Consider the following 26,220-nt stretch of genomic DNA (forward strand, 5'->3'; position numbering starts at 1 on the left):
ATGACAATGTAGCTCCAAGTCGGGATGGTGTGTTGGCTTGGAGTGGAGCCTGCAGGTTCTGGCGTTTGCATGATTCTGCTGCCCTTGTCCTTCTCAATGATAGAGTTTGAGTGTTTGTCAGGTGTTGTTGAAGGAGGCTTGGCACATTGCTGTGGTCCTTCTTGCAGATGGAACCAATTGCTCACCGTGCATTGGTTGTGAAGGTGATGGATAGGATAATATTAAAACAGGCCGCTTTGCCAAGCACAGTGTCAAGCCTCATGAATGATGATGGATTTACACTCATTCAGGCAAGTGAAAAACATTCCAGCACACTGCAGACTTACACCTTGTAGACAGAGGACAGTCTTTGGTCAGTCAGGAGGTAAATTCTTTGCTGAAAACTGATTGACTCTAACCTGTTCTGGTGGATCCAGTTAAGTTTCTGACTAATAGACAGATGCTGAGAGATTCAGTGACGGTAATGTGTTTGAACATCAAGGGGAGATGGTCTGATTCATTCTTCTTGGAGATTCTGTGTTGCAGCATAAATGGATGTGATCAAATTGAAGTCTAAACAAAAGTAAGAGTGGGGATAAGGAACTGAAAGTGAGAGGATATGGACAAAGTAAAATGAATTGTATTTACTTTCTGTTTTACTGTCATACCATGGGTATATTTTGGAATTGAGTGCAGTTCCAAGATATGACGAGGTTAAATAATCATGCCTTAAAATGTTTGAGAATTGGTACAAATGAAACTGAAAGAGCTGCACTGCAGCTTGATTTGGCTTTCTAAGTCACTTTGTGCAGTCTGTTAGTCCCCAGTAGAGTTGGACATAAAAACTCCAATAATAATGTCTCCATTAATTATTTCATGCCATAGACTCAGGCTGAAGATCAGGTACTGGCAACAGCATAATTGACATTTATGCAGTGCTTGGAAAGAGTGATTCAAGGGGAGGGGCATGGGCGAGCTCAATGAAATGGAATTTCATCTGTCATTTAACAGAAGAATTACATTTGCTTTTAGCAATATCCTCCAATGAGTAGGCTGATCCTCGAACTCATTACTTGTCTCCTCTGAAAGCATGAACAGGAATGAATAGTACACTGTACAGAAGAAGCGTTGCGTGAGAACACATTCTGTACATGATACGGACAGTTCCAATCTGCAGGCGCTTCCTCAGCTGTAAGTGATCAATTCATATCTTTGATTAGACAGCAGGAATTTAGTTCTCTTGGAAATAATTTGTGAGAATTACAGCGTTTGTTTTGAAACTTTCTTGTGGCATTTATTCCAAAACCTGTAAGTGTGTTCCACTGTAACTCCTTAATTTTACCAAGAAATGTTGAGAAAACAACAGCTTGTTAATAACTTGCAATTGGACCAAATTCACTTTCATTTCTTTAAAAAATCAGAAGTTTTCAGAAGATTTGATCATTTCGATGGGTTCTGAGTACTGGTCTTTTTAGAACTTGTGTTAAATAAAGAAAAGATTGGACAGCAGTGTGCAGAATTTAAATCTAAAAACATGTTTCACAAAGCTGTTCTGGGATAAGATACCACCCAGAGGCTAGTGGTTTCCTCTGCATGGTATTTGCAGCAAAAGTGTAAATGCATTTCATTACATACAGCAAGAAAAAAAGGAACTCTTTACTGTTCTGGTGCTTTTGTGCCATACAGTCTATGTTCTGTGCTGAGTTGGACAAATTCAGTTCGGGCTGCACTGCATTTGGCAGCAACAATCGGGACTGCACGAGGCGAAACAGAAGATGCCAGGCATATTTCTGACGCCTGATTTCCATTGATCCTGAAAACCGCAAATGCTGATGCTGTACAAAAGCAGAATTGTGCAACATGATGCACTCCATGGTTGAATATCCGACAAAGATTCACGCTGTCATGTTTGGATTAGCACCATTTGGGGTGAGATCCCTGAGGGTTACAGTTTCCTGTGGAACCACCCAGAGTCAGAATCATGTTGTCGCAGAGGATGGAAGCTATGAAGAATTTAATTGAAAGCACATTGGCAATACAGAGCTGTTGAATCATAAAGTGGCTACAATAAAAAGGACACTCTTCATTCCATTGTGTCCAAGCTGACTGTCTGCAGCAACAGGTTATCTCCCCACCTTCTCTGGTGGCCATGCACATTATAGCTTTTGAATAATTTTCCAATTCTCTTTTCTCAAGGAAGTACCAAAATTGTAGATTCCAACCATTCGCTACATTAGGAATATCTTCTTTATGTTGCTGTTGCTTCTTTATTAATTACTATAAATCAGGGTTCTCTGCTTCTTGACTCTTCCCCATTATTTTGAACACCTCTATTGAGTCTCCCATTTTCTCTCTCTCCCTCTCTAAGGAAAACAGTCCCAGTTCCTCCAACTTATCTACAGCACTGAAATCTCTGATTCCAGGAATGTGTCTCATAAATCTTTTATGTCCTCACATTCCTTGTAAAAGGAAAACACTTGTTCATTTTTAAAAAATGATTTCTTCTGAAATGTGCTCACGATTGTGTTGTAGTCAGAGCACAGCACACTCACACAAGTACCAAGCAACATGAATGTCCATGTTTGCTGATTGAATCAAATTGGATGGACCTTCTAAAATAAAACTACTTAGTCTTCTTCACATAGTGCCAAGGGATGTTGTACATCCACTTGAAGAATCAAATAGATGTCCTTAATTCTCATACAAAAAATAACGGTCTCGGCTATTGCAGTCTTTGAATGATGGAGTGTTCAAAATGTGGACCATACAGGTTCATCTGCTTTAGTACGTGTTTCATCAGCGTAAATTGGCTGTAAGGCAATAGACGATTGTGGATGTTGTTTGGATAACGCAAACTTTCTCCTGAATGGATATAGTGAATTTATATTAGCGAGCTTCTACAGTGCTATTTTCCATAACAGTTTTCAATAGCTCAATTTTCTATAGCGCGAGGTTGCAGAGGAACACAACTGTCACATTGTAGCAGAATGACCCTGTATTATCATCAATGGTTTTCCCCAATGACAGGCACAATAAAATGACTGAAAGGTTATACAACCTCTATCTGATTAAAAATCTGCAATTTCTTAGAAACTTCAGTGCCGTCTTTGTAAATAATATGTGAATAGATGCAGGCCGAAGCAATTTGGATTAGTAATGATGTGAATAAACAGCTGAAATAAAATACAAGTGAGAAAACAAGTAAAAAATTCATTGACAAATTAATTGGCACACTCCTACTGCATCTCTTGTTTTTTTCTATAATGAAGCTTCACTCAGCTGACTCTTTTGATGAAGAGTTTTCATACATTAATATATGTTTTAACATGTCTTTCCTGTTTTCAGTTGCTGGCTATCCTGTTGGTCTATTCCAGTATTTTCTGATCTTGTTTCATATTTTGAATATTGATATAAATAGTTTTAACTATTTGCCTTTGATATCTGCTTTGAGTTTAGTTGGCAATTCGACTTTTTTACTCATCAGTGATATGTCCTGAGCTAATGTCGATCTTTTCCTCTCTTTAGGAGGAGCTGTGCTTTAGTTAATATTTGAACAGAAATTTTAGCTTTGTGGTTAATGGTTAGTGCATTTTTTTTGTCTGTTTTTAATCAGTCACAAACAATGTTCATTCTTTTGATCAAGTTGGAGAAAACAATTGGAGTACAGTAGTTCAAGTTAAATCAACTTTTTGTGGCTAGTTGATGTTCATGTATCCTGGTGGCTAGTTTTCTACCTGTTTGCCCAATGTAGTGTAGAACATCAATGAGCCACAAAAATACATGATCCACTCTCACTAGTATCCTTACATATAGATGAGGAAAGACACTACTCGACTGAGACAACACATCTATCCTAGGACAAGCCGAACAGAGTCACACATGAGAGTTCCTAGAAGCATGGCATTCCAACCGGAACTCTATCAACAAACACATTGACTTGTATCCTGATGACCGCCCTCTGAGAAAAAGAACAGGAAATGACATTGCCAAAGGAAATGACATTACCAACCCAAGGAAACCCAAACACATAAATAGGGAAGTGAATCACTAAGACCAGTGCTTCACCGGACACTCTCATTGATGATGTTACCTAGTATGGTGACGAAAAGTCTGAAAACAAACCTTTCAGCTCAGGGAGCAAACTTACATCGTTGAGGAGTCTTTGAGGTGTAAGGATTTTATCTTGAGGCCATGTTTGTTTAATTGATCTCTTGCATCCTCAGCAAGTATAAATATTTAAGTTGTCCGTTGAGCTCTTAGTGTTCCAATAGTTCTTTTTAATCAGCTTTGTAACCAGGCACTCTTCGTTCCTGATAAGTTGAGAGAAAGAAAATTTAATCCAGCTGGTTCTAGTCACAAATTTCCCTCTCCTTCTCTGCCAAAAGCAGCTCCCTGAAATACATCTGGTTTGTATATTCCAATGTCCAAGTTCCTTTTTTCCAACTTTGATAATTGTACATGATGTTTTTAACTTCACTATGTGGCATGTATCAGACAGGTGAAAATTAGATTAGGAGCGGAGGGTTTCATCATGCCTGCCCATTTCTATTTTTCAAGATCATGCAATGGGATCATTTGTATCTACAGAAGAAGATAAACTGGGTCTCAGCTAAACATGCTATTAAGTTATAAGGGAAGATGATGGTCTAGTAGTATTATTATTGGCCTATTAATTCAGAGGATCCAAGTGTTGTTTCATGGACTAAAGCTCAAATCCTACCATAACAATTCAATAAAAATCTGGCATCGAGATTGATGACCATGAATCAATTATCAGGAAAAACCCATCTGGTTCACTAATAGCTTTTGGCGAAGGAAACTGCAATCCTTATCTGGTCTGACCTGTATATGACTCCAGACCCGCAGCAATGTGGTTGAGTCTTAACTGCCCTCTCTGTAGCTAGGGATGGGCAATAAATGTGGGCCTAGCCAGCAATGTCCACATCTCATAAATGAATAAAAGAATGTTATATTACGACCCTGGTTTGTAAATCAATTAAAGCTAATCTGTTCTACTTAAAGCCAAGCTGCACCCCATAAAGGGTTAGTTGTGTTCATTTTGGTGTAGAAGATACCTGATGTAGTCAATAAAACATTCAAAGTAGGAAGAATGAGCATTGCATAGTAGGGCAAAGGCCTAGTAATAATACCACAGGATGAAGAGAAATCAAATCTAACAAACTTCATGACTGATTGCCTCTTTCCTTACACTAATCATTACTCACATTGCAGGCAGAAATAATTGGGTGAGTTTACTATAAAGGGAAACTGTAATAATTCCTTTGAGTGGTCAATCTATCACCACACAAAGACCTCAAGACACCATTGCCCCAATCAGTTGCCTCCCTAGCGGGTGAAAAAGGTGGCGAGTTCTGGCACAGAAACCAAGGTGACATGCTTGCAAAGTTTAGGGAGATTGCCTCCAATTGCCCCAGATTGGGAGAAACCAGAGGCATGGATGGCGGGCAAAGGGATGGCCTCTGTCCTTGCCTCAGTACCCCCGTCCCCTACTTTTTCTGCAAACCCCACCCTGTGACAAAACGGAAATGAAGAAATCTTCCTTTCCATTTCCTGGATCTGTTCCACAGTAGGCCTCAATCGGTGATCCCCAGGACCCAGAAATTGCTGCACTTTAACTGGCTCACAATATCTAGCAACCTGATGCACCAGTATCGAGGCACCTGATAGGACAAGGAACTCACTTTGTGGTGCCTGTCAGTACTTCATAAGCTGATAGGCAGGCAACAGACAGGCTGAGTTACCATTGTGTTGGGTACAGTATATTTATTAGGAGAAAGTGAGGATTCCTGAAGAAGCATTTATGCCCGAAACATCGATTCTCCTCCTCCTTGGATGCTGCCTGACCTGCTGCACTTTTCCAGCAACATATTTTTCAGCACAGTATATTTATTGCCACCTAATGGATATCCCCATATCCATTCAAGTCATTAGTAATAGAAATCTATTGAGTTAAAAAGCACTAGCTTTCGGAGCACTGCTCCTTCATTAGGTGGTTCATCAACAGCGCTCCAAAAGCTAGTGCTTCCAAATAAACCTGTTGGACTATAACCTGGTGTTGTGTACTCTTTAACTTTGCCCACCCCAGTCCAACACCGATACCTCCAAATCAAATCTATCGAGGTCTGACTCAAACGTGCTCAAAAACCCAGCTTCTACCACATTATGGAGTAGAGAATTCTAAATGTTTTCCAGCCTCTGGGTGAAGAGGTTCATCAACATTTCATTCATAGATGGCCTGCTCCTTAGTTTGAGATTACGTTCTCTGGTTGTAGACCTGCCAGTATTTGCATCTACCCTGCTTATTCTTTTAAGAATATTGGTTCAGATATTCCGGTCGCCAGAAAGTCATTTCAATGGCATGGACTGGAATTGTGCACTGACACTGTGGAGAATCCCAGATACATCTGACCTTTTGGGAATTGCCCTGGGAATAGAAGATTCTGGTTGACAATCCCTTTAAATTGGACCCCCCCCCCCCCCCCCCCCCCCCCTCCCTCCCCCCCCTGCAAATGTACACATTATGTTTGGGGAATTTAGAGGGTTCTGATACAGTTAAGTTAATACTCATCCAGGAAAGGTTGGAGGATTGAAAAACTATTAAGAATCTGAGGTAGCCATTAAACTGAATGCTAGACTCACTGTTTACCCCCCTAGCATCATCACCTTGACCTTATACATTCCTTGGACACCTGCACACCAAATCCCTCTCTCCTATGCTCCCCATCTCTAACACAATTTAAACACACCCTCAAGACCTGGCGTACGTGGCTTTTCCCTAACCTCCCAGACTGGATGGCTGCTGGCTGGTGGTTGGAAAACCTGGATCTGACAACTACTCCTGCACCTGACACCGGTGCCCCAAAACCAATAGCCAGAGAGATACCCCCCCTCCACCTCAGACCTGATAACTGTCTATCACAGCCACAACACTTCCCCTCAACTTGAAATTTCCACTTCTCTCACGATACTTTGTAAACATCAAGAAAAGGGAAAACAAACATAATGTAAGTGGCAGCGCAAGAATGGACATATTGGAACATGAAGATTTTTAACTGGGATTTGCAGATGTTTCCTCGAAAAAAACTGTTTTCTAATATACGTGTTCAGAGATGTTTATACACACCTCTGGCATAGGTGAGATTTTGGGATATGGGGATAACACAGCAAGTGGTAATGAGGTAGAAGATTATCCATATTGTAGAAAGGCAGAGCAGGTGTGAGGTGTTAAAGGTCGATTCCTACTACTTATGTTCCTAAGTTTCTCTTTTCCTATTGACCCATTTTGTATGGGAATTCCGTGCTGCAACAGTTTAAATGAGCAGTTAAATAGCAATTTTGTTGCTTAGGGGAATTTGATAGGAACATTATTGTATAAAGGCTAATTTCTCTGTTGTTTGCAGTAATTCCATTTTCTCTTCAAAAGAGGGAATAATGGCTCACAGTCTAGGACTTAGAACTGCTCTTTCTAAAAGAGAAACTATCCATTTCTGGTACAATACACTGGACAATTTTCCATCAAAAAAAGTTTAGAACAAATGACTTTAAATCCAGTTGAGTGAGCAAAATTGTTTTGAAGCTAAGTCTGGTCAGTGTGATTAGATTACTTCATTATGTGGAATCGGCATTTTTTCAACATATGTTTTCAATAATTTCTGGGATATGATAAATAGTATTAACATATTCATGAAATGGCACAATCCAAACCATGTGCCATTTTTGCACCACAAAAGGACAGATCACACAAGATAAATGAGGGCCATATGATTACTTTTTTTAAAAACCACATCTCAACCAAATTGCCATTTATATACAAGATTAGATTATAAGTGGAGAAAAACATTTTTGCTGAAGACAAAAGGACACAAACCAACGAATGCTGATAGGGCATCCTTCCTGCCTGAATGTATCTTTAGTCAGAATTTGCACTGAGGTTTGTATTCATGTGATGAATGCTGAGACCAATGGTGGGTGTTAGTGTCCATTCTTGGAGGACTCCATTCATAAATTCATTATTCCTCATGCAACAAACATAAGTAGTTTTTAATAAAAGTTATAAGGATGCTAATCAGCTTCCAAATACTTTCTAACTTTGTTCAACAACAAGAGCAATTTAGTCATTGGGACATTGGACGCATCTTCCAGAACAACCAAATTTTTAAAGCACATGCAATGTGTCATGCCTCGGATGGGAAGCTAGCCCCATTAGTCCACAAATTGTCACATTCTGACCTATTTAGTCTCTTGGATCATAATCTACAATTAAAAAAACTCTAGGTTCCATCAATGAACATGGAATAAAAACTTAATTGTAACAAACTTGTCCACTAATATGTGGAAAAAAAGACTATTAATTATGAGCATGTAAATTAAGTTATACCATCTTTAAAACCAAACATGGGATGGCATGGTGGCTCAGTGGTTAGCACTGCTGCCTCGCAGCGCCAAAGACCCAGGTTTGATTCCCACCTTGAGCAACTGTCTGTGTGGAGTTTGCACACTCTCCCCGTGTCTGTGTGGGTTTCCGCCAGATGCTCCGGTTTCCTTCCACAATCCAAAGATTGCCAAATTGCCAATAGTATTAGGTGCATTAGTCAGGGATAAATGTAGGGGAATGTGTCTGGGTGGGTTACTCTTCAGAGGATCGGTGTGGACTTGTTGGGCCAAAGGGCCTGTTTCCATTGTGTAGGGAATCTAATCTAAGAAAAACACGAGCACATTCATTCACAGATAGGATTGACACGGTCATTGAGACAACCAGGATTTTAGGAATATCATGAGTAGAAAACGTAAGCTACAAGAAGCAAAGTCTGTGGACTGAGATTCTAAATCACAATGGGAAATAAGTGACTTTCTTACAATGTCATTTGATTTTTGGTAATGGTGTCACATTTACATCAACTGTGGTGATCCTGAATTGAACGCATGGCTTGTTTTGAGTTAGAAGTGTCTTCTTTTTGCAGAGTCTATGAGTGTTATCTCTTTTCCACCCATGGAGGGAGAGAGATGGATCGAGTTTGTTTGCAGACATTTGGAGGTTTGAGTGCCCACTGCTCTCTTCTTTCAGTTCTGTGACAACACTATCTCTTGCACCCAGTATAATACTACTCTTGAGCAGTTTCTCTTTTCAACATAAAGTTGCACAAACATATCAAATATTGTTTCAGTATAAGTTATATACCCTGTGTAAGCAATGAGTAATAACTATGCAGTTTCACTTTTATTTTGATTTTTAAAAGAAAATATGGCTCTTTCTCTATCATGAACCAATTTCCAGTTTATATTTCAAATAAGATATATGTTGTCCTTAAATACCTCCACCTTTGGAGAGATGATATATAACGTTAAACCTGTTTCCTCACTAGGTAAACGCATATACAGTAAATCACACAAAAGTGTTTCACTTCAATCAACCTTTATCCAGGATTTGGACAATTTCTTATTTTCTTTTCTTAAATTTTCAAACTATTCCAGCATCATTATACTTTTGATGATGTGTGTCTGTAGTTGCATTATCCTTTCAAGCAATATGAGCAATTCTTCCATTAAAGGGCTGAAATGATCTCACAGTTTGTTTTTAAATTTTCTATTAAAGCCAAGGGGCTATGATTCTTTGTGACTGTGATGGACATAAACTCCAAAATGTCTAAGGTCCAGTAACAATTCCAGTGTCTCCTATTCCACTGTAAAGTACTTCTTTTGAAACTGCTTCACTTTCTTAGAAAAGTGCAATACCAGCTTCTTTATTCCTGATTCATCATCTTGCAGTAAGATCACACCCATTCCTAAGTCTAGCGCCGATTGTTGTTTTAAAAGCTTTTGTGAAGTTAGGGAGAGCCAACACAAATTCATTTATTAAGAATGCCTTCAGCTTCTCAAAGGCTATTTGACACTCGACCATATTACCTTGACCTGATTTTGTTATAGATCTTTAGGTAACTAGATTCAATCGAGCAATTTTGAGCGTATATTGAATCTCCATTTCAAATGAGATTTTCCAGGCTTAAACTGTAAGGATGTTGTTTTATTGTGCTGATTCCTCTACATCCACATTATGCCTGACCAGCAATGTACACCTTGATGTATCTCTACAGATTTCCTTCAATTTCCTAAGTTAAAAATCACACAACACCAGGTTATAGTCCAACAGGTTTGATGAAGGAGCAGCGCTCTGAAAGCCAGTGCTTCCAAATAAACCTGTTGGACTATAACCTGGTGTTGTGTGATTCTTTTTAAGTTTGTACATCCTAGTCCAACACCGGCACCTCCAAATCTTAAATTCCCTAAGTTACTTTAATTGATCTTTGAAATATTTATGCGACATAACCAATCTTTCTTCCTATAATCTGGAGTATGTTCTAAGTAATTCACCTTATTAACCTTCTTAGTTACATGGATCACTGAATCTCATTTTCAGAGTTTCATATTGTTAAGGGAATAATACGAATACTTTGTCTCCTCTTTGAAATATTCTAGTGAGCGCATGTTTGTCTGCCTATTCCTTCATCTTTTACCTCTGAAGTTTGTAAATACTTCTGAACTCCATAGTATGCTCCCGTTAGTCTCTCTAGAAACACAAACACACAATCCAATATTAAGGATTCATCTTCCTCTCTTTAAAATACTTTCTTGATCAAATTCAATGAATCACTCATCTCATGACCTTAGATCAATTTTAATGGGGAGCTTCTGGTAACATTTAACAAAAAAAGGAATCATTGGCGTATTCGATATTAGTCATTGTATTGAGAGTCTGATGGTGTCTCTCCAAAGTTCTCTGTATTTGTGAATGATAGACAATGAAATTGTTTTGATACCAAAACCACTTAGTATGTTCTCAAAATCTTTGAACATAAAGTTGGAAGCTTGGGTTGAATGTAGTCCATAAATGATTAAAAAAAGAACTGAATTCGTTTTTGCATCACTAGTTTGGCTCTCACTGTCCACAAAGGAATAGTTTCTGGATATTGGGCTGTCCTATCCAAGATGGTAAGGACATACTGTGTACTGCTTTTGTCTTCAGTAATGATCTGACACTGCACACTTATACTTTACTGAATAGTTCTTCAAAACCTGATGTGAGTATTAAGGGTGTCAAGTTGATTACAAGTTGAGGTTTACCCACTTGCTGACATGTGTGGGTTTCTTTTACAGAACTGCACTTCATTCTTATGAAGTTTTGACCAAGTAAAATACCTGGTTATTGATGCTTGGGTTTTCCAAAAATCTACATGTTCTGCACAGGAATTTCAAGTTCTATTTGCAATACTTCTTTCGAGTATCTGGATGGTACTACTATCTGATGAACAACCACCCACTCCTCATCCATAGATCTATGAGAATGTTTCCACACCTCATCACTACTTTGAACATAACATAGTAAGCATTGGAATTCCTTCAGCCTCAGCTTCAGTGTGAACTGATTGTTAATTTGCTCAATTATGGATGGATTATCTGAACCTCAATTAATGAAGACATGCTATAACTTATTTTCTGAATCATTCCCAAGTCATACGAACACATGAACACATGAAATAGGTGCAGAAATGGTACATTTGGTTCCTCAAGCCTGCTCTTCCCATCAATTCATCAGAGCTGATCTGTTTGTGTTTCAAATTCCACATTCCCATCTAACACAACAATCCTTGATTCCCCTGCTCTATCTTAAAAATATTTCATGTCACTAACTCCACTGTCTTCTGAGGCAGAGAGTTCCAAAGCCACACAAACCCTGTCTGAGAGAAGAAAACAAAATCATCCTACCTCCGTTCTGAAAGCATGACCTCAAATTTGTAAACTCCTAGTTCAGGACTAACCCACAGGAGGAATTGTCCTTTCCTTGTCTACCTCAACAAGACCATTCAGAATCTTATACACTTCAATCAAGTCGCCCCATATTCATCTAAACTCCAGTGAAAACAAGCCCAGCCTGTTCAATCTATTTCTTCACAAGACAATCTATTCATTCCAGATATCAATCTGGTAAGCCTCCTTTGCGCTGCTACTGCACCATACAGCCTTCATTAAATAAGAAGACTTAATCTGCATAAATATTCGTTATGTGATTCTCACCAATAACCTGCATAACTGAAGCATGACATCCTTAGATTTATGTTCAATTCTTGCCATAATTAATGAGAGCATTGTATCCTTGATCAAGTGCTGTACATGCATCCTAACATTTTGTGGCTATTGTACCAGATACCTAAATACCTCTAGACCTTGGAATTTGGCAGTCAATTTCCATTTAAGTAATCATCTTATTCTTCCTGCCAAAATGAATAACTTCACGCACATTATACCCTATCTGCCAGAATTTTGCCCACTCATTCAAGCTGTCTATATCTATCTGCAACATCCTTATGTCTTCTTCACAACATATGTTCCTACCTATCTTGGTGCCTTCTGTGAATGTAGCTTCGATGTCGTCATTCTCTTTATCTAAGTTATTGTAAATTTCAAAATGTTTAAGTTCCAGCACAACCCCCAGTGGGACTGCATTTGTCATATCTTACCAGTCAGACAAATGCTCACTTATGAGCCAGCCAATCTTCTATCTATGCTAATGTTTTCCCCATACCGTGAAATCCTATTTCCTGCAATAACCATTAGTATGGCACCTTATCAAATGCAAATGAAATCCAAGTGTAATAATATCTGCAGGCTGTCCCTTATCCAAAGTGTATGTTATTCCGTTAAAGATTCCAATAAATTCATTCAAAATAATTTCCCTCATTCTCTCCAATTATCTTAATGTGTGCAACTATAATCTCATTCATGTTCAATTCTAACACCTTCCTCATAATAGACATCAAGTTAATTGACCTATAGTTTCCTGTTTTCTGCCTCCCTTTCTTCTTGAATAAAGGTGCTACATTTGCATCTTTCCAGTTTGGTGGAACCTTTCCTGAGTCTTGGGAATTTTGGAATATTAACACCAACACAGCTGATACCTCTTTGCTCAGTCCCATTTCCCTCATGATTGTAGTTTTGCCACGTTCCTCTCTTCCTTCCACCTCTTGATTTATGATTATTGTCAAGACAGTGTCTGTACTTACGAAGTTGTACAAAGCTTAAGTGGCTCTCCACATTCAGAGACTTTCAATTGATCTCCATATGCTCAGCACATGTCTGTGTCCAACTTATGTCCACCAGGGAAATGATGATATAATGATTAACTTATTGGAACAGTGATTCAGAGATCTGGACTAATGCTCTAACAGCATGAGTTCAAATCCCACTAAAGCAATTGGAGGAATTTAAATCCAAGTAATTAAGAAATCTGGAATAAAGCTATGCTCCCAGTAATGGTAATCATAAACCCACTGGATTGTCATAAAACAAATCTGTTTTATTAATGTGCCTTTGGAGAAGGGAACTTGCTCCCCGTTACACAGACTCGCTGACATGTGTCTTCAGATCCTCCATCATAACATTAACAATTAACTGTCTCAGAGGTGGTTCAGAATGCCACTCAGTTGTACTAAACTGCTATTTTTCAACTGATTTAGGCTTCCAGAAAGCATCTTAAGAACAAAGATTGATATTTTCATTCAATTATGTGCTTTTGGGGTTAAAGTTAATGTGAACTTGGTTGTACCTATTTGGCCATTTTGTTCAGCATTGTCAGCATGTCCATGCTTATAGACTCATAGGGTCATAGAGATGTACAGCATGGAATCAGACCCTTCGGTCCAACCCGTCCATGCCGACCAGGTATCCCAACCCAATCTAATCCCACCTGCCAGCACCCAGCCCATATCCCTCCAAACCCTTCCTATTCATATACCCATCCAAATGCCTCTTAAATGTTGCAATTGTATCAGCCTCCATCACATCCTCTGGCAGCTCATTCCATACACGTACCACCCTCTGCATGAAAAAGTTGCCCCTTAGGTCTTTTTTATATCTTTCCCCTCTCACCCTAAACCTATGCCCTCTAGTTCTGGACTCCCCAACCCCAGGGAAAAGACTTTGCCTATTTATCCTATCCATGCCCCTCATAATTTTGTAAACCTCTATAAGGTCACCCCTCAGTCTCCGACGCTCCAGGGAAAACAGCCTGGACTGTTCAGCCTCTCCCTGTAGCTCAGATCCTCCAACCCTGGCAACATCCTTGTAAATCTTTTCTGAACCCTTTCAAGTTTCACAACATCTTTCTGATAGGAAGGAGACCAGAATTGCACGCAATATTCCAATAGTGGCATAACCAATGTCCTGTACAGCTGCAACATGACCTCCCAGCTCCTGTACTCAATACTCTGACCAATAAAGGAAAACATACCAAACACCTCCTTCACTATCCTATCTACCTGCGACTCCAATTTCAAGGAGCTATGAACCTGCACTCCAAGGTCTCTTTGTTCAGCAACACTCCCTAGGACCTTACCATTAAGTGAATAAGTCCTGCTAAGATTTGCTTTCCCAAAATGCAGCACCTTGCATTTATCTGAATTAAACTCCATCTGCCACTTCTCAGCCCATTGGCCCATCTGGTCAAGATCCTGTTGTAATCTGAGGTAACCCTCTTCGCTGTCCACTACGCCTCCAATTTTGGTGTCATCTGCAAACTTAATAACTGTACCTCTTATGCTCGCATCCAAATCACTTATGTAAATGACAAAAAGTAGAGGGCCCAGCACCGATCCTTGTGGCACTCCACTGGTCACAGGCCTCCAGTCTGAAAAACAACCCTCCACCACCACCCTCTGTCTTCTACCTTTGAGCCAGTTCAGTATCCAAATGGCTAGTTATCCCTGTATTCCGTGAGATCTAACCTTGCTAATCAGTATCCCATGGGGAATCTTGTCGAACGCCTTACTGAAGTCCATATAGATCACATCTACTACTCTGCCCTCATCAATCTTCTTTGTTACTTCATTAAAAAACTCAATCAAGTTTGTGAGACATGATTTCCCACGCACAAAGCCATGTTGACTATGCCGAATCAGTCCTTGCCTTTCCAAATACATGTACATCCTGTCCCTCAAGATTCCCTCCAACAACTTGCCCACCACTGACATCAGGCTCACTCGTCTATTGTTCCTAGCTTGTCCTTACCACCCTTCTTAAACAGTTGCACCAGTTAGCCAACCTTCAGTCTTCATGCACCTCACCTGTGACTATCGATGAATTAAATATCTCAGCAAGAGGCCCAGCAATCACTTCTCTAGCTTCCCACAGAGTTCTAGGGTACACCCGATCAGGTCCTGAGGACTTATCCACTTTTATGCGTTTCACAACATCCAGCATTTCCTCCTCTGTAATCTGGACATTTTGCAAGATGTCACCATCTATTTCCCTACAGTCTATATCTTCCACATCCTTGTTCACAGTAAATATTGATGCAAAATACTCATTTAGTATCTCACCCATTTTCAGCGGCTGCACACAAAGGCCGCCTTGCTGATCTTTGAGGGACCCTATTCTCTCCCTAGTTACCCTTTGTCCTTAATGTATTTTTAAAAACCCTTTGGATTCTCCTTAATTCTATTTGCCAAAGCTATCTCATGTCCCCTTTTTGCCCTCCTGATTTCCCTCTTAAGTATACTCCTACTTTCTTTATACTCTTCTGAGGATTCACTCGATCTTTCCTGTCTATACCTTACATATGCTTCCTTCTTTTTCTTAACCAAACCCTCAATTTCTTTAGTCATCCAGCATTCCCTATATCTACCAGACTTTCCTTTCACCTTAACAGGAATATACTTTCTCCTGGATTCTTGTTATCTCATTTCTGAAGGCTTTCCATTTTCCAGCCGTCCCTTTGCCTGCGAACATCTGCCCCCAATCAGCTTTCGAAAGTTCTTGCCTGATATCATCAAAATTGGCCTTTCTCCAATTTAGAACTTCAAATTTTTGATCTGGTCTATCCTTTTCCATCATTATTTTAAATCTAATAGAATTATAGTCGCTGGCCCCTAAGTGCTCTCCCACTGACACCTCAGTCACCTGCTTTGCCATATTTCCCAAGAGTAAGTCAAGTTTTGCACCTTCCCTAGTAGGTACATCCACATACTGAATCAGAAAATTGTCTTGTACACACTTAAGTAATTCCTCTCCATCTAAACCCTTAACACTATGGCAGTCTTTGTTTCCAATGTGGGCAATGATCTCCTGCTGGCCTCTCCCCCATGAGAACATTCTCCACCCTCTCTAGACATCCTTGATCTTGGCACTAGGGAAGCAACACACCATTCTGATTTTTCTCTGCTGGCCACAGAAATGCCTGTCTGTACCTCGGAACTAGAGAATCCCCTAACACAATTGATCTCTTGGAACCCGACTTACCCCTCGTTGCATTAGAGCCAGTCTCCATACCCCCTATGAAACTTAGCTGTTCGTGCTACGTTCCCCTGAGAATCCATCACCCCCTACATTTTCCAAAACAGCGTACCTGTTTGAAATGGTTATATCCACAAAAGACTCCTGCACTCTCTTACCTTTCCTGGAGTTAACCCATCTATGTGACTGTATCTGAGACTTGCCCCCCCCCCCCTTCCTATAACTGCCATCCATCACATACTGTTGCTGTTGCAAATTCCTCATTGCTTCTAACTGTCTCTCCAACCGATCCATTCGATCTGATAAAATTTGCAGCCAGCAGCATTTATGGCAGATATAATCCGCAGTAACCCTTAAATTCCCACATCTGACAAGCAGTACATATCACTCTATTAAAGGCCAACTTTGGTCCTTCACAATCTATAGACCCAGAAAATAACACCGTCTTATTCCTCTACAAACACTGCCCCAGGTTAAATTAATAGTTATGGCTTATAGTTTAAGTTTAACCAAGAGACATATCTCCAAAAATATATAATCAAGAAAGAATCTACTCTACTCGCTACTGCAGATTCTCTGTAGGCCACACGTAAAACAACGATTAACTTATCTGATTCTGTGCTGTGAACTTTGCCCAACAGTTCCTCCAAGATTAGTTGTGAATTTCACTGTTTGATCATTTTCCCAGATGCACTCCGATGTCCAGCAATACACGAATTCAAACATCAAAGGCAGTAAACTGTGCAGGTTTTCTCTCTCTGTCTTTCTTTCTCTTCTGCACTGACCTCACCATGTGCTTCCTTTGTCTGTTCTTCTCCCTTTTAAAACTGCTGTTGTTTTGACTTTTTTTTCCAAAGTTCCAAAGCAATGCAACAGCATATGAAGCAGTAATTGCTGCTCCTGGAATTCGAGAAAATCACCTCCAACACCTAAAATACCTCAAAAAAATGAGCAGCTGTTACAGCCAGAAATTTTTCCCATCCTTCATCTTGGATTACCTTATCTGTGTACTTTTGACCTCTTTTTGCATTAAAACAGTATGATATTGTACAAAACCCACACATGCTCATGTAGAAAAATGATCTGTAGAAATATATAGATGAAAGTTTGCTCAGTTGATATTCATCCATGATAAAGTAAATGAATTCTAAGAGTTTGAGAGAAATTCAAATATTAGGGATAACTGCAAGGATCTCCTGGAAGGTAATCAACAATGGGCCAAAGACTTGCTTGAAAAAACTCTAAATAAGTGTAACTGATGTTGCCCATGAATTATTAACAATGAGGCCGCAATTTGAGACATTATAGTTGACACAGAAAATATACAAGAGAGAAATTGGATTTGTTGAATACCGTAGCAGAACCAGACTTGCTGAAGTCTAGAACCATAGAGTGATAGGAATGTACAGCATGAAAACAGGAAATCATTGCAGATGCCGGACCTATGATGGAATATTGCAAACATCTATTCTGGTGTTAAGATAAGATTTTCTTCCTGTGATTGCAATTATCTCTGTTGTAGAACAAATAAACTAGTTATTTTTAATCTTATGATAAGTTGCAGCTAAATTGTATGAATAAGAGACTTTGGAAGTATTGCTGGGTTTTTGTGATAATATTCCAACATGCTGAAGCCTTCAACCATTGAAATTTTGCTAATATTAAGTTAAACCTAATTTAATCAATTATTTACGATTACCTCCTAAAAGAAGCGAATGGCCAATGTATATTTTGATGCATCACCGACATTGAAAATTTTTGGTTAGGGTGAGTTAATCAGGAAATAATGGGCTAAATTAAATGCTGAAGACATGTCTTCTACTCACAAGGGCAAAGTCAGAGAACAGCAAACTGACAGGACTGGATCAAGTGGATGTGGAGAAGATGTTTCCATTAGATGGAGAGACTATGATCAGAGGGAACAGCCTCCGGGTGAAAGATGACCAATTAGAACTGAGATGAGGAAGGACTTCTTCAGCCAGAGTTTGGTGAAACTATGGAACTTATTGCAGAAAGTAACTGAGGTCAAATCATTGAATGTCTTTAAGACAGAGATAAATAGGTTCTTGATGAGTAAAGGGATCAAAGGTTAAGGGGAGAAGGCAGGAGAATGAGGCTGAGAAACATAGCAGCCATGATTGAACGGCAGAGCAGTCTCAATGGGCCAAATGGTCTAATTCTCCTTCTATATCTTTTGGTTTTATGAAACGAAACTCTTCTGAGTGAAATGAGCGGCACAGTTTTTAATTAAATAAAAACTGAAAGAACTGTGGCTGCTGGAAATAAAAAAAAAACAGAAATTGCTGGAGAAGCTCAGCAGGTCCCCCAGCAGCGGTGGAGAAAAAATCAGGGTTACTGTTTCAGGTGCAGTGACCCTTTCTCAGAACTGTGTTGAACACAAGGGCTTTACTGAAGTGAAGCTTAAGATGGTGGCCTACAGGGTGTATGCCTCAAGGGAGAGATCACATGACCCTGCCAGACTGAGACAGACATATGCAGGTAATTGTATATCAATCCAGAGTCCGACTTCTCTCCTGAGCACCTTCTCAGCTTTAATTTGTCAGCTGGCTGGCTTTTATTTATTATGAGCTGAAACATTTTTAAATTTGCTATAAATTCTGTGTCTTACAACTGTGTACTCCACGACCACCTGATGAAAGCACAGCGCTCCGAAAGCTAGTGCTTGCAATTAAACCTGTTGGACTATAACCAGTGTTGTGTGATTTTTAACAATGTATTGTTAAGTAATGTGGACTCTGGGAAAGACTCATTTGAGGTGAATCTTAATTTCAAAACAGTGAGAATCTTACTTGACTAAATAAATAAAATGTACATGTACATGTTAGGATCAGATGGTCTGTGAACGTGTTATGTAACCTGTGCAAAGTTTTTAAATACGATTGAAATTTTCTTTAATTCCAGCTAGAACAGCCAATGTTTTAACCCAACAATGAAAATGTACCGCACAATGCCCATGCTGGCTGTCTTTGGTCTGATCCTTTCATTCTTCATCATTGATTCCCTTCAGCAAGGTAAGAGATAAAAATGCAATGCAATATATTGAGGTATTGAAGGCAGAGATGTGAATATGTCTAATGTGGTAGACAGCTTCATAGATCTTGGGCTGAATTTTTAATCAATAAGGGCAGACATGTTTAGGCCACATAGGAGACTAACATCTTAGAAATCTGATTCCCAACTATAACGTACTCTGATGTGGTTCAAATGAAGCTGCAAACTGAGCTGGGTGAGTAATCCAATCCCAGGAGCTGGGTTACGGCTGTACGTCCCATTGTCCTTCTGCTTTCAAAATTTTACAAACACACAAAATCTGGTAGTTTCTCATTGTGGATTCAAGAAGTAAATGCCTATGAATTCCAGTATCAGATTGAGGAGCCTCCATAGTTGGGGGCCCATAACTACCTCACCCAAAAGGTGCCATTCCCGGCTTCGCCACTCATCTTTTCTTTCCAAAATGTCACCAGGCGCCAAACCCCTACAACATCATCACCAGGCCCCAAACTCCACACCATCACCAGGTCCCAAACCCCTACAACATCACCACCAGGCCTCAAACCCTGACAACATCACCAGGCCCCAAACCACTACAACATCACCACCAGGCCCCAAAAACCTACAACATCATCAGACCCCAAACGCCTACAACATCACTACCAAACCCCAAAAACCTATAACATCACCACCAGGCACCAAATCCCACAATACCACCAAGCCCCAAACCCCACAATATCAACAGTGCCCAAATCTTAGAACGCCACCAGGCCCCACATCGCACACCATCACCAGGCACCAACCCCGAGAACACCTCCAAGCCCCAAAGCCCACAACATGGTAGTAGTGATTGTCAGCTAGGTTGACCTCATAAAGTATGAAATCCCCCTTTTGGGACAATTAATCTGGTTGAATGTGGTGCCACTGTTTGAGAAGGGTGGTTAGGACAAGCCAGAGAACTAAAGACCAGTGGTGGGCAAGTTGTTGTAGGGAATCCTGAGGGACAGGATGTACATGTATTTGGAAAGGCAAGGACTGATTCGGCATAGTCAACATGGCTTTGTGCATGGGAAATCATGTCTCACAAACTTGATTGAGTTTTTTGAGGCAGTCACAAACAGGATTGATGAGGGCAGAGTGGTAGATGTGATCTATATGGGTTTCAGTAAGGCGTTCGACAAGGTTCCCCATGGGAGACTGATTAGCAAGGTTAGATCTCATGGAATACAGGGAGAACTAGCCATTTGGATGCAGAACTGGCTCAAAGGTAGAAGACAGAGGGTGGTGGTGGTGGAGGGTTGTTTTTCAGACTGGAGGCCTGTGACCAGTGGAGTGCCACAAGGATCGGTGCTGGGTCTTCTACTTTTTGTCATTTACATAAATGATTTGGATGCAAGTGTAAGAGGTAGAGTTAGTACGTTTGCAGATGACACCAAAATTGGAGGTATAGTGAACAGTGAAGAGGGTTACCTCAGATTACAACAGGATCTTGACCAGATGGGCCAATGGGCTGACAAGTGGCAGATGGAGTTTAATTCAGATAAATGCAAGTTGCTGCATTTTGGGAAAGCAAATTTTAGCAGGGCTTATACACTTAATGGTAAGGTCCTAGGAAGTGTTGCTGAACAAAGAGACCTTGGAGTGCAGGTTCATAGCTCCTTGAAAGTGGAGTCACAGGTAGATAGGAAAGTGAAGAAGGCGTGGTATGTTTTCCTTTATTGATCAGAGTATTGAGTATAGGAGTTGGGAGGTCATGTTGCAGCTGTACAGGACGTTGGTTAGGCCACTGTTGGAATATTGCATGCCTGGTCTCCTTCCTGTTGGAAAGATGTTGTGAAACTTGAAAGGGTTCAGAAAAGATTTACAAGGATGTTTCCACAGTTGGAGGATTTGAGCTATAGGGAGATGCTGAATAGGCTGGGGCTGTTTTCCCTGGAGCGTCGGAGGCTGAGGGGTGACCGTTTAGAGGTTTACAAAATTATGAGGGGCATGGATCGGGTAAATCGACAAAGTCTTTTCCCTGGGATCGGGGAGTCCAGAACTAGAGGGCATAGGTTTAGGATGAGAGGGGAAAGATATAAAAGAGACCTAAGGGGCAACTTTTTCACACAGAGATTGGTACATGTATGGAATGAGCTACCAGAGGAAGTGTTGGAGGCTGGTTCAATTGCAACATTTAAGAGGCATTTGGATGGGTATTTGAATAGGAAGGGTTTGGAAAGATCTGGGCTGGGTGCTGGCAGGTGAGACTAGATTGGGTTGGGATATCCGGTCAGCATGGATGGGTTAGACCAAATGGTCTGTTTCCATGCTGTACATCTCTATGACTCTATGAATCAGGGAGCCCTGACTGACAGATGCAAAGAAGCATGTCAGAGTTTCTGTTCATTCTGGAACCTGAAGTATCAGTGTCAAGGGAGGGTAAATAGAGGGTGACTTTGTGAAAAGATATCAGCCTCTGTAGCATTTTTTCAACCTCCGGGCCACAGTTCTCACAAAACCGTCAGGTCCCAAACATCGGAATACCACCAGGACACAAACTCCATATCACAGAACCTTGATTTTTACTCATTCATGGGGTGTGGACATCATTAGTTAGGCCAGCATTTATTGCCCATCCTCAATTGTCCAGAGGGCAGTTAAGGTCAACCATATTTCAGTGTGTCTGGAGTCACATGTAGGCCAGACCAGGTAAGAGATGACAGTTCACTTCCCGAAAGAACATTAGTGAATCAGATGGGGTCTTCTGACAATCAACAATGGTTTCATGGTCATCATTTGACTCTTAGTTCTAGGTTTTCTTTCATTGAATTCACATTCCAACTTCTACCATGGTGGTATTTGAATCCAGGTCCCCAGAATATTGCCTGAGTCTCTGGATTAAAAGTCCAGCAATAAAACCACCAGGCTACCACCTTCCCATAGGGTTATTCACACAACATTGCCAGTTTCTCTCCTGCTGAGAACACAGCTAGTCAAGGAAGTGATAGGATGAAGCCCTCAAGAGGTTGTTGACCAACCACTTAAGGACCTTAACTGATGGCATGTCAGGAAGGCTGACCATGGGCCTTCCCATCTAGAGGTTACTTTGTCTTGTGGTCAGAACAGAGCAGGTATCTCCCTGGTGCCAACCCACCCGATTATTGACTGTCTCGCTAACTGCCCCATTATCTCTTAGGAAAAGGAAGTGCTGGCTGTACTGCCCAATGCTGGCCCCGCATTTTAAGAAGAATGTCAAGGTTCAGGAGGAAGTGCAGAAGAGATTTGCCAGAATGTTATATGAGAGATTTCAGTTATGTGGAGAAATTGAAGAAGTTGGGTGTTCCGCTTGGAGTTAAGAAGGTTCAGATGAGAATTAAGGTATTCAAAATCATGAATGGTTGCAATTAGTAAAAAGAGAGAAACTGCTACCGGTAATAGGATTGTCAGTAACTGGGCAGTATAGACTCAACACAACAGAAAATCAGGAGAATCAGAGGAGAATTGAGAACATTTGTTTTACACAGTGAGTTGCAAAGATCTGGAATGTGGTATGTTAAAAGCTGGTGGGTACAGATTCACGATTAAGTTTCAACAGTGAATTGGACAACAAAAATAAAAGTTAACAGTACAATGGAAAAAGAACAGGGGAATTGGATTAATTGAATAGTGTTTTCAAACAGCTAGCACAGGTATGGATGGGCTGAAAGGTTCATTTTGTGTATGTATATATATTTAGTTGGATTTACAATAAAAAGTATTCTATTCCCTATATATATAAAATCTATATCTTTCTTTAACTGTCAAAAAATTATTTAAGATCAGATTTTTCAACTGCTCAAATTATACTTCTCTGAGTACATCATTTAAATTAATCATATTTGTTCGTAAATACAAGTCCTTTCAAGACTTGGCAACCATGCAAATAAGGAGCAGAAGTCTGAACATAACCTTTAAAAATTCAACCTTCAGCTTAATAGAAAATTATAAGCCCTCACAACATGAAAAAAGAGATGATTTCCATTCATTCTCCAATTAAAGCATGTGGTGCTGCTTGGGGATTCTTTAAAATCCACACACTCAGATTACAAACTGCAAATACTCACAACTCTCAGATGTATCTTAAACCTTTTTCCAATTGCTATAGAAAAGAAAAATTAGCCTCATTCTACTTTGTACTTGTTTGGAATGTGAGTGATTCCGAAACACAAACTTTATTGTTCTTTTCTGGTTTTAGTGAGGCAGCCCTCAGAGTTATATACGGACTGGACCGAATAAGGGTGTCAGGTTTTATAAAAATTCCACAGCTTTCATGCAAATGTTTCCAGTAGAAGCCACGTTGGGGTTTGAACTTGACAGCTGGATTGTGAAACCGGTATTATAACCACATAGTCAGAGTACAGTATCTTTGTCCTCAGACACAGTCTTGAAACTAAACCAAAGATTAACCTTTTAAAGGATATTCAAACAAATACACAAACTGATAAATGTAATTGAGTTAATATTAAAAAGAGTTTCAATTTTTTAAATAACTCACTTAAAACTTCAATTTTAATTTCTAAATACAGTAAAAACTGATATTTATTTGATTAGCATTGTAAGCATGGTCTATCAACAGCAGGTGATTACTTAAAATTAAAATGTCGATATTTTCCATTGCCTTCCCGGTCTATAACTGCAGGAATATCGATAATTTCCATTGTCCTCACTGTCTATAACCGAAAACTGCAACATCTATGTAAAATGTGCATGTTGCTCCAGCAACCTGAACTCTCTGATTAAATTGTAACACACCACCACCACCACTGTCATCTAGCCTGAAGCTACTGGGTTGGTGGGAATGGAACATTTGAAATTTAACATCACACTGTCAGATCCAACTATTCAATAGCCACAAGGATTCTACTTCGCTATGTTGCTGCCTATTCACTTGCTCACTGTTTATCCTGACCATGATATAATTCACTCTTCGCAACAGCTTCCTTGCATGCTCCATAATTAGTATCCTCTTCAATCCTTCATCAGCAAATCATCACATCATCATGCCTGCTTGCAGACCAACACCCCCCTGCACTCGACCTTCAACACTTTAGAGTTTAGGGACTATAACTATATCTTTCATGCTTCTGCTATATCACTTTGCATGCAGAGGTATACACATCTCCTGCATCTACAGAAGAAGCATCTTATGGCTCTTAGCTTGATTTCTTAGAGCTAACTGCATTGACTTTGAGACTGCCAGCCTCTGTATACTTCTCATTCCTTTCATGGCACACACTTACTGACATCACCGCTTTACAGACTGTCAGATTCTGTGTGGGTCACATTGCTTTCTTAGCACTCAGGGTCTTCAGTGCTCGGTTATGGCTTGCCTAGCCTCTGTGACTTCCATTGTTTCTTTAGCATAGACAGAGAGGTAGGTGGTCTGTCATGGTGGGGAGCACTAAACAGCTAAGTGGTATCAAAACCAGAAATTGTTGGAAAACCTTAGCAGATCTGTGGGCAGAAATCAGAGTTAACATCTGGTGATCCTTCTTCAGAACTCAGTCAAGTGATCATATCACTGCGCACATCAATGTTACTCATGCAGCTTGTACAGACAACTTATGCAAAAAATACTGCATGCATTCCAAACTAACAGCTAGGTGTAACAGTCAGAAAGTAATAATGCTTCCTGTGGTGAGGGGGGGGACTACAATCAGTCATTGAATGCTGACACAGTCAGTTGAGGGGCTCACCTTATTCCAATCCAGGGATATGGACTAATAGAGTCTGCAAACCCATGTCCTTGCAGTCTGGGGATTTGGCAATGAACAGGTATATCAGTCACAGAGTCTTAGAGTCATAGAGATGTACAGCATGGAAACAGACCTTTCGGTCCAACCCGTCCATGCCGACCAGATATCCCAACACAATCTAGTCCCACCTGCTAGCACCCGGCCCATATCCCTCCAAATCCTTCCTATTCATATACCTATCCAAATGCCTCTTAAATGTTGCAATTGTACCAGCCTCCATCACATCCTCTGGCAGCTCATTCCATACACGTACCACCCTCTGTGTGAAACGTTTGCCCCTTAGGTCTCTTTTATATCTTTCCCCTCTCACCCTAAACCTATGCCCTCTAGTTCTGGACTCCCCAACCCCAGGGAAAAGACTTTGTCTATTTATCCTATCCATGTCCCTCATAATTTTGTAAACCTCTATAAGGTCACCCCTCAGCCTCCGACGCTCCAGGGAAAACAGCCCCAGCCTGTTTAGGCTCTCCCTATAGCTCAAATCCTCCAACCCTGGAAACATCCTTGTAAATCTTTTCTGAATCCTTTCAAGTTTCACAACATCTTTCCGATAGGAAGGAAACCAGAATTGCATGCAATATTCCAACAATAACCAATGCCCTGTACAGCTGCAACATGACCTCCCAACTCCTGTACTCAATACTCTGACCAATAAAGGAAAGCATACCAAACACCTTCTTCACTATCCTATCTACCTGTGACTCCACTTTCAAGGAGTTATGAACCTGCACGCCAAGGTCTCTTTGTTCAGCAACACTCCCTAGGACCTTACCATTAAGTGTATAAGTCCTGCTAAGATTTGCTTTCCCAAAATGCATTTTTCTTAATTAAAATCCACCTGCCACTTCTCAGCCCATTGGCCCATCGGGTCCAGATCCTGTTGTAATCTGAGGAAACCCTCTTCGCTGTCCACTACACCTTCAATTTTGGTGTCATCTGCAAACTTAATAACTGTACCTCTTATGCTCGCATCCAAATCACTTATGTAAATGACAAAAAGTAGAGGACCCAGCACCCATCCTTGTGGCACTCCACTGGTCACAGGCCTCCGGTCTAAATAACAACCCTCCACCACCACCCTCTGTCTTCTACCTTTGAGCCAGTTCTGTGTCCAAATGGCTAGTTCTCCCTGTATTCCATGAGATCTAAC

The 26,220-nt window shown here is 40.3% G+C and overlaps 1 protein-coding gene across 4 annotated transcripts in view; it reads left to right on the forward strand.

Moving 5' to 3' along the window:
* Positions 1-1,030: 1,030 nt before the first annotated feature.
* Positions 1,031-26,220, forward strand: part of LOC122551336 (uncharacterized) — a 160,283-nt gene continuing 135,093 nt past the window's right edge. For all 4 annotated transcript variants that reach the window (XM_087988748.1, XM_087988751.1, XM_087988750.1 and 1 more), the window contains exons 1-2: positions 1,031-1,170; positions 19,204-19,313. In XM_087988748.1, coding sequence (XP_087844874.1) covers positions 19,232-19,313 — 82 coding nt within the window. In that variant the 5' untranslated portion in view covers positions 1,031-1,170; positions 19,204-19,231. The remainder of the gene's footprint in view (positions 1,171-19,203; positions 19,314-26,220) is intronic.

The sequence above is a fragment of the Chiloscyllium plagiosum genome, unplaced genomic scaffold, assembly GCF_037043375.1.
Source record: "Chiloscyllium plagiosum isolate Xiang-an unplaced genomic scaffold, Cpla_swu_hap1 HiC_scaffold_7, whole genome shotgun sequence".
NCBI lineage: Eukaryota > Metazoa > Chordata > Chondrichthyes > Orectolobiformes > Hemiscylliidae > Chiloscyllium > Chiloscyllium plagiosum.